Consider the following 12790-nt stretch of genomic DNA (forward strand, 5'->3'; position numbering starts at 1 on the left):
TTCATTTGTGGCTGGAGGCCAATGAGGCTGGGCTGTGAGTAGCTGTTCAAATTCTAGATATGCAATGAAATGTATGATGCAGTACTTCGCCACCTGCATCTTGCCAGAAGGTTACCCGCCTGTCAGCTGCACAGGCTTGGTTCAGACATAATCACTTGACATTTACTTCTTGTGGTCTGTGATTGCCTGATCTAGTCTAGTCTGAGCACTGAGCTTATCTGACTCCGCTCATTGAAAAGCATATGACCTTCAGGTCTGGGTTGATGGTCGGCATTGCAACCTAAAACATACACTTTCTGTGGTGGTAACCCTCAGAACAATCCTACTTTTAAATGCATTTCATCGAGTCATTTGCCTCACTGTAAAATGTCCTTTAAACTTTGCAAAAAAGTTACTTAACTTTGGTTTTAGTCGTTTAAAATGTCTTTATTGGCATTTAGAAAAATAAATAAAAATGAACCAAGAACATAGAGATAAAGAAACAGTCAACATCTACCGACCTCTCTCCCCATCCCAGCTCTCCTGCATGCTTCTCATCTGTCTCACTAGGTCCCTTGCCCGATCCAATCCTTCTAGCAGTGTTATCCCACCCTTCCCCCAATGGTGGCTTCCATGGTTGTCTCACCCTCTTGTACCCAAGGGTGGCTATTTAACTTTGGTTTCACACACCCATTTTGTCATAGTTGCATTATTTTCTATTCAGGAAATTTGTTCTTCCCTAGTTTTTAACAGCTGCATAGGACATCTTTTACTTGATGGCAAATCATTTGAGTGAAGAGGTGATGGTAATAATCATATAACTAGGACATTGCACAGAAACCATGGCAGGCGCTTGTCCTACTTGGCAGTGATTACATCTGTTCAGCCTTTGCAGTCTACACTGTCAATCAAATCTCTGACACTCTAAACACTAATGAAAACATGGGACTTGTGGTCACCTTAGACTCTGAGGCAGAGGCGGGGCATCCCCCAGAAACCTGCCGGGGAGTATGGGAGATATCTGGAAATGCATTTCTTATACAAGGCACAGATCAGTTCCTGACCAGATCCAGAAAAAGGGAAAGACCCTCTCAGTAAAGGGGGTGCCTGTGAAACTGTAGAGAAGCTCCATGGTGTCCGAGTTGTAAACCGACAGCCGGCCCTCCACATAGTTCAGATAAAAACCCAGATTCTTAAGGGGCAAACGGGGAAACAAAACAGTGGCACTAGAGGTGAAAGCCTGGTACTGACCATCATCTGATCTTCGCATCACAGCCCAGACTCCCCTCTCATGTGAAACTGGGACAGACTTCTTCCTGCTCACAGACTCTCGTATGACACCCACACGCCATCCACCCTCTGCCAGCAACTGCAGCTCCCAGTAATGCCTCCCTGAGGAAAACCCCTCCTTCCCCAGCACACAGGTAGAGACAGTGAATCTCTTAGGATTATCTGGTAGGAGCTTCTGTCTGCATGTGTCCCTCACACGTTTTCCATCTTCAGACAGGAACAGCCGACAGTGATGTGTGTCTCGATCCAGTGTGACCAGCTCTGGAGAGAAAGAATTGTGGGTTAGTATGTATTGATACAGTTCATGCGGAGACCTAGGATACCATATAACTTTGTTTTAGCACTTGAAAAAGGGAATTTGATTTCACGAAACATGTTTTGCTACTTGATATGAAGAATGGATTTAAACAACAAAACCACATTGCGATATATATGTGAATTAAGTCATTCCAGAAATCATGAAGCATTATCTGTGATATACCTGTGTGCACACTCTTGGTAAGAACTTTTTTCTACCCTTCGTTCGGAATTTCTTAGCAGAATTGAGCTATTAACTACACATGCTATTAACTGCACATCCGTGTACGGAATACAACAATCCCATGTCAGTTATTAATTGTGGCAACTCGTTTCAGCACCGTTGTAACTAGTTCATGCAAGCTTAGAAGATATCGGCCCATTGAGAAGGACACAAGCTACATCTTTTGGCAAACGATAACACCAATACAATCCTGGAAGCCATGAAAGGAATTTCTTTAAAGCCAAGAAACTAATACAAATCAAATGTCTTTTGGAAAATAAAGTAAATGTCACAAAGCATAACATAACTTGGGTGGAATATTGCCAATGTAAGTGAGGTCAAAAGGCTTCAGCATGTAAATATAGCAGACATGTTTTTCAGTGCTGTTTGGGCAATTTCTGCCGGATTTGCATGGGGAGGGCTTGTTGGAAAGGGTAGACTCTCCCCTTACCAACAAGCCCTCCCTCAAGCAGAATGCTGGTCGCAGATAATTTCGATCCTCGGCCCGCAATCCCACTGGACCACCAGGACATTGATTTGGGGGGTGTCCCACCCTCCCCAAAAAATGGCACAATGTTTTGCCTTCTTTGGAGGCTGTTTTGCACCCATTTGTCCCCAAGGAAGGCAAACAAAAAAGATTGTATTTGCTAAATGCACACTTCGGGGCGCACAGGCGCCTAATTGAGGGTCTGACCTCATTTTGCAGGGATGCAGCAAGGGCCACTAGGCCACTAGGGATATGACCTTAGGATATGATACGAGAGGGTGGATGGCACTTGAAGCCCAAAGCTAAGTGCAACTCCTGGTACAACTCAGACCTCGTCAGCCTTAAACATAAGTGCAGGGTGGCTGAGAGGAAATGGCATGCTTCCGGTACATCCTCTGACAGACTGGCCTGCCGCCTGCTCCAAAGGCAATACTGGCTCTCTGTCCTCACCAAGAAGAGAGCTCACATCCAAGCCCACGTCTCTGTGGCATCCAACAACTCGGCCGAACTCTTTAAAATCTGCAAGGAGCTGGCCAATCCTGCTGCAGTCTCTACATCTCCTGTCCCCTCTCAGGCCCTCTGCACGAGCCTGGCTTCTCATTTTATCTCTAAAACTCTGGACATCCTGTCCTCCCTCTCTTCCTCTCCTCCTCCTCCTTCTACTCCCCTCTCTTCCTTTGACCCTTCTGTGATCACCTCCCCTCCCTCCTTCTCTGCCTTTCCCCTGACAAGGTTTCTAGAAAGCTTTGTCAAAACAGGTTCTCCACTGTTCCTCTAACACCATCAAGGCCCACATTTACAACCTGGCTCCTGCTTTGGTTGACTTCTGCAACCACTCCTTCGCCACTGGAGTCTTCCCTTCCCCCCTGAAGCACTCCCTTGTGCACCCTCTTCCTAAGAAACCCTATGCCATTCCTTCCTGCCCTGCTAATTACCACCCAATCTCCATTACTCCTTTCCTGGGCAAACTCCTGGAAAGGCTGGCCATCTCCCAGCTTAATCTTCACACTGAATTGGTTGGTTGTCTCCATGACCATCAGTCTGGCTTCAGAGCTGACAAGCACGGAAACTGCTCTCCTGAACATCTGTGAAAACGTGCTCTCCCTCCTTGGTTCCAATACCCCCGTGTCCTCATGTTACTTGTTCTCTCTTCTGCATTAGACACAGTCAACTATGCCATCCTGCTTAATGTCTCCGTGATAAGCTGGGTATCACCAATCAGGCCCTGGCTTGGCTGACCTCTTTCCTCTCCGAGCGACCTCCCAGGTTCAACTTGGGTCCTTCCTCTCCTCTATCTTTATCTCTACCTGTTATGTTCCCCAGGGGTCTAACCTTTCTCCCTGGCTGTTTAACCAATACCTGGCACTTCTTGCCCACCACATTGCCGGTCTCAACTTTCAGTGCTATGCGGACGACACTCAGCTCATTTTCAGGCTCCCTTCTGCCACCTCTTCTCCTTCTATCATCTCTGACTGCCTGTCCGCTATCCAGGAGTGGTGTGCTGCCAACAATCTCTGCCTTAATGCCAGTAAGACTTAGATCCTCCTAATCGGCACACCTGCTCCATCCTTTCCTGTCGCTCTCTGGCCAGCCTCTCTTGGCCGTCTTCCTTCTCCCACCTGTGAGGCCAAAAACCTTGGCTCATCTTCGACTCCACACTATCCTCCTCTCCTCACATCTCTGATGTGAGTGACGTCTCTAAGAAGTCACACTACCAGCTGCACCTCCTCAGAAGTATTCTTCCTTTCCTCTCCTTCTCCCAGAAGCTCACTGTCTCCAGAGCTCTGGTTCTTTCTAGGCTGGACTACTGCAACAGCCTCTTTCTAAATCTACCTGCTTCTACTCTCCGCTCTCTGCAACTCATCTGTAACAGGACTGCAAGACTTGTCCTTGGCCTCCTGCCCAGGGATCGTATCGCTCCAGGACTGGAATCTCTGCACTGGCTCCCAGTAGCTGCAGGGATTAAGTTCAAAATCCTCTGCATTGTCCACAATGCCTTCTGGGGCCAACTCTCTCTTCCTAAATATCTTCCTTCTTGATCTCTTCACTCATCCGCCACCAACTCCCTGCAGGTCAGTCGCTTCTCCAAGTAACAAGTTGGTGGTAGGTTTCTTTCTTCGGCTGGGGCCTCCCTCTGGAACAGCCTCCCTGATACTTGAGGAGAACCATCTCCGGTTCCGGAAGCACCTCAAGACCTTACTCTTTGCTTCTGCTTTCTCTCCTCCTCTCCCATGCTGAACTCCTGACTGAAACTGCACTGGTCACCTGGCCACCCTCTGATCTTGGGCCTAGGTTCCTTCCCCCGCCAGATGCACACCTGCACTGCAACACCTAAAGACATACTCTGAGCAAGGCAGAACACAACATGATCAGAACTTCCGGCACAAGGGCACACCTACTGGAGCAGAGCAGCGGACAAAGGGAAGAGAGAAGCAGGCCAAAAACCCCAAGAGTTCCCTATTGGAGGTCGTTGCCTCCAAAAGACCATGAAAGACACGTGGAGAAGGTCAGATCCCATAAGTGAAGATTGCATTGTGTTCCAAGGACGCTAGCGACCCTCCCGGGGAAACGGCAGAGTTGGGGAGGCGAGGTCAAGACTGTGGTACTAACATTGACTCGCGAATTGAAAATATCAAAACAAGAGAGAAGCGCACACAGAGGGTGAGTTGGCAAGCAACCTGCTAGACTGAAGTGTGTTAAAGCTAATGAAGTAGCAACATTCTATCACAAGTGAAGGCTGCACACGTGTGGATAAGGCACGAGGAAAGGCAGTCCTGGAAAGGAACTTTGAAATAAAAAGCAGCTGTGAGATTAGCAATACTAAGTAACAGAGTGGTCTGGAAAAATAAAGTAGCCCTTTCGAAAGTCTCTGTAAAAGGTACATCGTTTGGAGTTATAAAGCAAACTGGCAGCGAAAGCAAATTAAGTGAAAGTAACCATGAACTTTGAGTCGAAGTGGTCCTGCAGTGATCTGGTAAAAGCACCACACACATTTGAAAGTCTTCGAAAGGGGTCCGAGCCCAATTGAGGGAGACCCGAAGTACAGTAAACTTGGGGAAGGGAGCCCCCTTGCAAATTTGTGAGGAATTGTGACATGAGAGATCTGAGCCTAGCAGAGGGGAACCTTCGTGAATTGTATGCTGTAAGGCCTGAGCCCGGCAGAGGGGGATCTTTGTGAACTTTACTTTGGAAGGTGAAGAAAAATACTTTAGGCCAGGCAGGCCTCAAGCCACAGCTTTGAACTGCCCCAGAGTGTTAGAAACCGAGCCAGAGTGTGTCATCCTGCCTACAGGGACAGCCTTACTCAGTGAGGTGTAACCTAGCTCGTTCACTGACCTTTATTCTTTTGAACACCGATTTTTCCTTTTGCAAACATTTCTCCTTTTTACACTTTTTGTATGAGAAATAGGGCAGGCATTCGTTTTTTGTTCAGCATAGGCCATTTTTATTTGATCAACGCCACGAGGACAGTTGTGTTTATCGTTTGATGGTCGAGACTACCCCCATTTTAGGCATATGGCAGATTAGGAGTTTCTCTGACCCAAACATTTTCAATAAAGGTTTTACAAATTGTATCCATTGTGTCAGTGTCCTACTTGTGATATCATGCCTTCCCTATATATGGTGTCAGGAATAGGATGTGACATGTGAGACATTGGGGGACCCTAAAACTCCAGAATTAGAGTCACAGAGCCTCAGGCCCCTCTACGACCACAAAATAATCCATAGATTTTGATATTTGTAGCAGCAGAGAAGTCACCATCGCTACTGGGAAAAGATGGATGATTCCCACAGACTTAGTCCTAATACCCCCTGTGGGTTGTTATATAAGATTGGCACCAAAATCTGGCCTGGAAGTGTGGTCTAGATGCCATAGCAGGCGTCATAGATCCAGACTTTCGGGGAGACAAAGGTTCTCCTACAGAACCATGACAAAACTCCATTTGAAATCCACTCTGGGGACAAGATTGCACAGGGAAATCTTCAGAAGGCTCTATTTTCCCGTTTTAAGGAAGAAAGTAAACCATAGGAAACAGAGAGGTAGCTTAGGCTTTGGAGAGGCTGATAAAACACACATCACTGAGGGAAAGAGGGAAGAAGAATCTATCATTCTTCCCGGTCTAGCCTTCGCCCAGCGAAATGATCCGACACTCACAGAGGCTTTCTTAAAAGTGATTCCTGAGAGAGAAGGACAAGAAAAGGGAGCCCCTTTTTTTTCCTGAAACAGGGATCACTATATAGAAAGGAAAGCCCCAGAGAAGGGCTGAGTATGTTAGTAATACCCAAAACCCATTGCAAGATCATGCTACAGATCACACACTCATTTGACAGGGGAACATTTAGGGCAATCTAAAACCCAACTCACATCAGTGGGAAATTCTACAGGCCAGGTATCCATGCTGACAAAGAACTTCATTTAGACATGTGAAATATGCCAGAAAACCAGCGTACATATTCCCTTAGCTGCCCCTCTAAACCCATTACCAATAATGATGTCCCTTTCTCCGGAATTGGGATGGATATCATTTGACCATTGGAAACCTTAGACTTGGTAATAAATATGTTCTCGTAATCGGTACCCAATGGCCCTCCCCATACAGAAAAACACAACCCAGCAAATTTTAAAACACCTGCTACCATTCTTTTCTGGTTCAATGTCTTAAAATCGCGGCAAAAATGGCTGTGAATACAAAATATTGCGGCAAAAATGCAGTGGTTTTTTGCACGACAATCAAGTAAAGAATGCGGGGGACACCCCCGCAACCCCCTGACCCATTATACCATTTAAGGGGACCGGGGTCACCCCGTAACCCCTGCTCCCCTTAAATGGTATAATGGGGTACACTTTTACCAGGTGAAACCACTGCATTTTTGCCGCGATTTGTTTTACCAGTGACATTTTTGCTGTGATTTTATTACCCAATACCTCTTTTCTAGGGTTGGTTTCCCCAAGGAAGTTCTAACGGCTCAGTGATCCAATTTCATGAGTAAACATATATGGGTGAGGCCAAGGAATTACTAAACATTACCACCTTAAGAACCTCCGTTTACCACCCCCAAACAGACAGATTTGTAGAGAGGTTTAACAAACCCTTAAAATGATTTTGAGAAAATTAGTAGATGAGAATGGGAAGGACTGGGATTGCATGATCCCATGGGCCCTATTTGCAGTGAGAAAGATCCCTCAGGCATCCACCGGATTCTCACCTTATGAATTACTTTACGGTAAAAAACCAAGAGAGATCTTAGATATGCTCCAGGAGACCTGGGAAGAGAGAGAAGAGCCTCCTATTCCCCTCTCCCAAACAGCTACACGATTGTGAGAGCAGATGAAACTCGCCCGGAGTCTAGTCCACGCTAACATGGAGAAAGCTCAAGCCCAACAGAAGTCCATCTATGACAAGAAGGTTAATTTAAGATATTTGTCAGTAGGATAGAAGGTATAAGTCGTCTTACCTACCTCTGAAAATAAACTTGTCTCAAAGTGGCATGGGCCAAATGAGGTGCTAGAGCAAACAGGAACCTGTATCTATAAAACAACCCAACCTGATAGAAAGCAAAAGACCCACCTTTACCACGTAAATCTCCAAAAGGAGTGGAAAGAAAATCCTTCTGCTGCCACCTCCTCGATATTACCTTGTTTGATACCAGAGGAGATAGACAACTCTGAGCTTATTCTCCAAGAACCATCTAGACAGAAACAAGAAGATTTGAATGACCTTATTATGGCATTCCCCGATGTATTCTGCGAGAAACCAGGCAGAGTACATGGTACTTATTACATCAGAACGCCAAAGGGAAAAGTGGTCCATTTGAAATCATATAGACTCCCAGAAGCAAGAAAACAAATAGTGGTTAAACAAAACTATATGGCCCTTGCACAAGCTACAACTTTTCCAAGAACTGATTATTGTAATGTTCTTCTGGGCCTTGCAAATAAAAGCTGCATTCACAAACCTCAGGTAATCCAGAATGATGCCATCAACATTGCCAAAACCTTGCCTCGGAAATCCCATACATTTGCTACAAGAAAAGAACTAAATTGGCTTCTAGTATTTGCTCGGGTGCAGTTTAAAATTCTTACCTTAACACGCAATTGCGTGTATGGCAATGCCCCCGATTAGTTCAAGGACAGACTGAATCTACAAAAACCGAATACAGTTCCAAGGTCCACTGGCTCCTAGCTGCTGAAACAGACTAATGGTAACAGCAAACCGTTTTAATTTCTGGTACCCAATGCCTGGAATTCCTTACCCTTAAAACTTAGATAGGAAATGTTTTCATTTCGGAAAACACCTGAATTACCAGAGATGCTGGCAGAGAAATAAAGCAGGTGAACATAAGAGACAATATGGTGCCAGGTGTGTAGTGCCAAACTTACCAAGATGGCTGAGCAAAGAGAGCTGGAAAATAGACTTGGGTATTGCAGAGAGTCATGTGCACCTGCTTGGATGGTAGGAATTAGGCAAAAAGTGTTTGCCCTTTGAAACCACCCCCATACCTATTATGGAGTGGTCCCATAGGCAAATCTGGGAATCAGTGTTTGAATGTCTTCACAGTTCACTCAATGAAGATAGCACAGAAGTTATCAGCATGATGAAACCCTTGCAGTGTTACCAAGGGAAAAAGGAGCGAGAGGGGGAAAACGAAAGAAAGAGAAAAAGAGGGACACAGAGAAACGCATATCCAGGTCCAACTATATATTTGAAAATACAAAATTCCACAAAGCCTGCTGGGAAGTAAGGCATGGCCTGAAAACAACCAGCCAAAAGATAAGAGGCATTTCTTCCAAACAGGTGCCAAGAGTAAGGCTCTAAAACAAGCAAGTCAGAAGCCAGGGGAAGGGAATCTATCCTGTACCTAGAGAGGACACATAACGGATCCTTGTGACATTCTGAGCCTTGAGATAACCAGTCTATGGATGATGTCACTATGCACCAGTTGTGCAACAGAAAAGCATTATGCGCCATAATAGTACTGTCCATCCTAAAAACCCGTGTCTCCCGAAAAGCAAAAGTACCCAAAAAAGCATTGTGCAAGCTGAAAACATCATGGACCCCAAAAGCACTGAACCTTGTAGACATCGTTGTGCACCCAAAGGAGGTGTGCTCCCCATTTACTAGCACATTATCTCTCTTGAAGGGGCTTTAAATGTTAAAGGTATTTGTACCGCGCACCGTCACCAACGGAATTGGTCCCCAGGTGCTCTGGCGGATCTGCAAACGATAAGGTGGGATGGGTTAGTAAGGTGAAGAGGGAGTAGAATAGTGAGAGGAGTGGGGTTCTGTTGGCAGCTTCAACTCGGTATACACCGGGTGCTGAGCTTTGGTGCAGGTATTGGATCGGTGTCAATCCGCTTGTGCTGTTGCTCCGGCTTGTGTGTTGTTGCAGTGTTGTGAAGTGCGTGCGGCTTAGGTGAGAGAGATGGTTGTGTGAGTTTTTGGGTGAGATAAGTATGCAGAGTTTGAGGTTATATTTGTTAGTGGGTTACCTGACTTTTAGCATGCTAACATTCACAGTTTTGTCTAAGTGTGGCACTTGTTGGCCTTCACAATCCTATCTAGTCGCGGAACAGGCCGGTGTTCACAGCTCCAAGTGTGGCACATGTTAACAATCAGGTTTCATCTAGGCGTCGGCATGCTATCCTTCACTCAAAGTCCTATCCAGATGCGACGCAGGCTAATCTTCACAATTCTATCTAAGTGTGGAAATGCTAATCTTCACAATTCTATCTAAGTGTGGACAAGCTAATATTTACAATTCTATCTAAGTGTGGACTAGCTAATATTTATAATTCCATCTACATGCGACGCAGGCTAATGTTCACAATTCTATCTTTAGCTTAAAGAGTAGTTCTTACGTTAACTCAAAGAATTACACAAGCATTTAAAATAGAAATGTTACTGAGCTAGCTGACTCGGGAAGCATCAACGCCATTAAGGAAGCACAGGTGCAAGATTGATTTGATCATTTATAAAGCGCATACCCCATAGGATCCAAGCAGAGACTGCATCTAGGCACAGGTGTCAAATAGCAATTTGATCATGGGCTACACAGAGCCATCACTTAATACTTAGTTGGTAGTACAAATTACAAAAAAAGAGAGTTTTTAATCATTTTCTGAAGCTGGAAAGGGACATAACCCATCAGAGACCCGGCGGGAGAGAATTCCGGGATCGAGGTCCGGAAGAAGAAAAGCGCCTATCACCCAAGGTTTTCGTTTTGACAAATGGGACTGTCTGACGGCACTGATCCACAGATCGAAGTGATGGTTTGGGCAGCGAGTTTGGCATTTTGAGATCAGGTAAGCCGGAGCAGGGCCGTAAGTACACTTGAAAACCAAGCATAAATACCTTGAACAGGATTCGCCGGTGAACTGGGAGCCAATGAAGGCTCCTCTGATATTGTGAAACGGTTACCTTGCTTGGCAATGAGAAAATCAGACTGATTGCGAAATTCTGTGCAACCTGCAATCTCTTGATTTGTAATTTTTGGACACTCATTAGAAGGGCATTGAAATAGACCAGTTTCAAATTTGTGAGTATACACACCACTATTGGACAGTCCTTTACAGCAACAAGGGACAAGACGGGCGTGATCAGTTTGAGTTGGTAGTACATAGATTTGACTGCATAGTTGACATAAAGGTTGCAGTCCATACTGGAATGCCAGATACAGTCAAGGTTTTTTACTTCATCCGAAAAAGTGGGTGGGAGCCCCAAACAGAGCAGGCCACAAAGTTCATGGTAAAGCACTTGTTGCCTTTCTCTTAGAGCCGAATACATGATAATGATAATGATGTGTTATTTATATGGTGCCTTAATCCAAAGCGCTATATAAAATCCAAAGTAAATGACCTAAGTTTTTGATGGAGTCAGCTGGAGCTTGTTTTCCGGCATCCAGGTTTTGATAGCACAGGATAAAACTCGGTCTATTGCCTCCAATGGTTGTTTGAGCTGTACATAGATTTGGATGTCTTCAGCATATGAGCGATAAAACAAACCAAAATCAGAAATGTTTTTCAACAATGGCAAATATAAATGTTGAACAGCAGCAGAGACAACGAGGACCCCTGCGGCACCCCATACTTCACAGGCAGTGAGTCAGAAAAATACGAGCCATTTCCAACCTGCTGAGTACGGTTAGTTAAAAAGGACACAAACCATTGCAGGGTTTCATCTGATACCTGGGCCACGATGGCAGCCTGGAAATGGGAATCTCAAAATCAACTGTGTCGAAGACCACCGACAGGTCCAGCATGACCAGCAGATAGTCCCAGATTGCAATAAGGCCGGCCTCAGTGCCACTGCCTGGTCTGAATCCCGACTGGAACAAATCCAGAATATTGTGTTCTTTGTGAGAATCCTGACGGTGTCTCACTTACTATTCTCTGGGGATTTGTCATCCAGGTGGCCAGGACACGGCCATCGCTATTGGATCCAGTTCCTGGGGGTTGGACCAGTGAGGGAGGATCTCCTGGGTGGGGGGTCTTCGGGGAGTGGAAGTGGGATACCCAAGTGTGAGTTGCGATATCCCCTTTTTTATGTCACCTTTTCCCCATCCTGCCCAGTAAGATATCTAGAAACTCTACCCCGCCCCCACTTTTCCGACACAAACACTTTCTCACACTGTGAGCGACAACGGACTAACCCCAGAGCCGTTTACCTGACATGTCCCAACTCAAGGGTCAGGCAGAGTCAGACAATTGCTGATAACTACACACACCTGACTGCCTTTTCCTTTCCCCACAGGGCTAAAAGGCTGAGCAAGAGAACACACTTTGAGCAAGGCCATGAGAAAGCAGAAATTCTGGTACGGCAGTTCAAACGGAGGAGAAAGGTGCTGAGACATGAAAGGACGACCAGGAGGGAATTGCCTTTGCCCTTTTCAATCCAGACCCACAAAGCCTCCATGAAAGGAAACGTAAGACCGAAAGTGACAGCTGGCGAGTGGTGTGACGGATGTCAGCGGTATGTGGGACCCTTCTGCACTGATAGCAAGGGTTGAGAGAAGCAGTTGACATCGTGGTAATGTCCTTGACTCCAGAGGCAAAAGAAACATCGAGTTCAGCACAGCAGGTAAGTCGTAAGAAACAGAGTGGACCGGACTGCTTTAAGCTCAAGTTTGCAGTGGCAACATTGTATATGAAGAAAGAAGAACAAGTTACTTTCTTACCTGGTAACGTTCTTTCGATGGGATGGTCCGACGACGTATTCCATATCTATGACAGTAATCACCACAGCTGTGCTGCTTCGGAAACTTTTTCGGCGTCTGCGTCCTGCGTCGATGACGTCGATGCGCCGCCGTCGAGGACCTCCTCCGACGTCCGACGTCATCCGATGTGATAAGTAGGACGCACGACGCCAGTAGCCTCAGTTGTAGTTTTTTCCCCCAGAACGTGTGACAATAGTCAACTGCCAGTCCGACACAAAGCCTTGCGGAACGTAAGCTGCAAACGCAACAGAAATTCTGCAGCGGGGAAGGCAGGGCGGGAGCGATATGGAATACGTCGT

At 45.9% G+C, this 12790-nt stretch overlaps 1 protein-coding gene across 1 annotated transcript in view; it reads right to left on the reverse strand.

Moving 5' to 3' along the window:
- Positions 1–400: 400 nt before the first annotated feature.
- The window catches only part of LOC138516905 (E3 ubiquitin-protein ligase TRIM39-like), a 146002-nt gene continuing 133612 nt past the window's right edge, over positions 401–12790 (reverse strand). The window contains exon 6 of the mRNA XM_069632361.1: positions 401–1530. Within this exon, the coding sequence (XP_069488462.1) occupies positions 1016–1530 (515 nt within the window). The 3' untranslated portion in view covers positions 401–1015. The remainder of the gene's footprint in view (positions 1531–12790) is intronic.

This window comes from Ambystoma mexicanum, chromosome 6q, assembly GCF_040938575.1.
Source record: "Ambystoma mexicanum isolate Mex_15411 chromosome 6q, UKY_AmexF1_1, whole genome shotgun sequence".
Taxonomy (NCBI): domain Eukaryota; kingdom Metazoa; phylum Chordata; class Amphibia; order Caudata; family Ambystomatidae; genus Ambystoma; species Ambystoma mexicanum.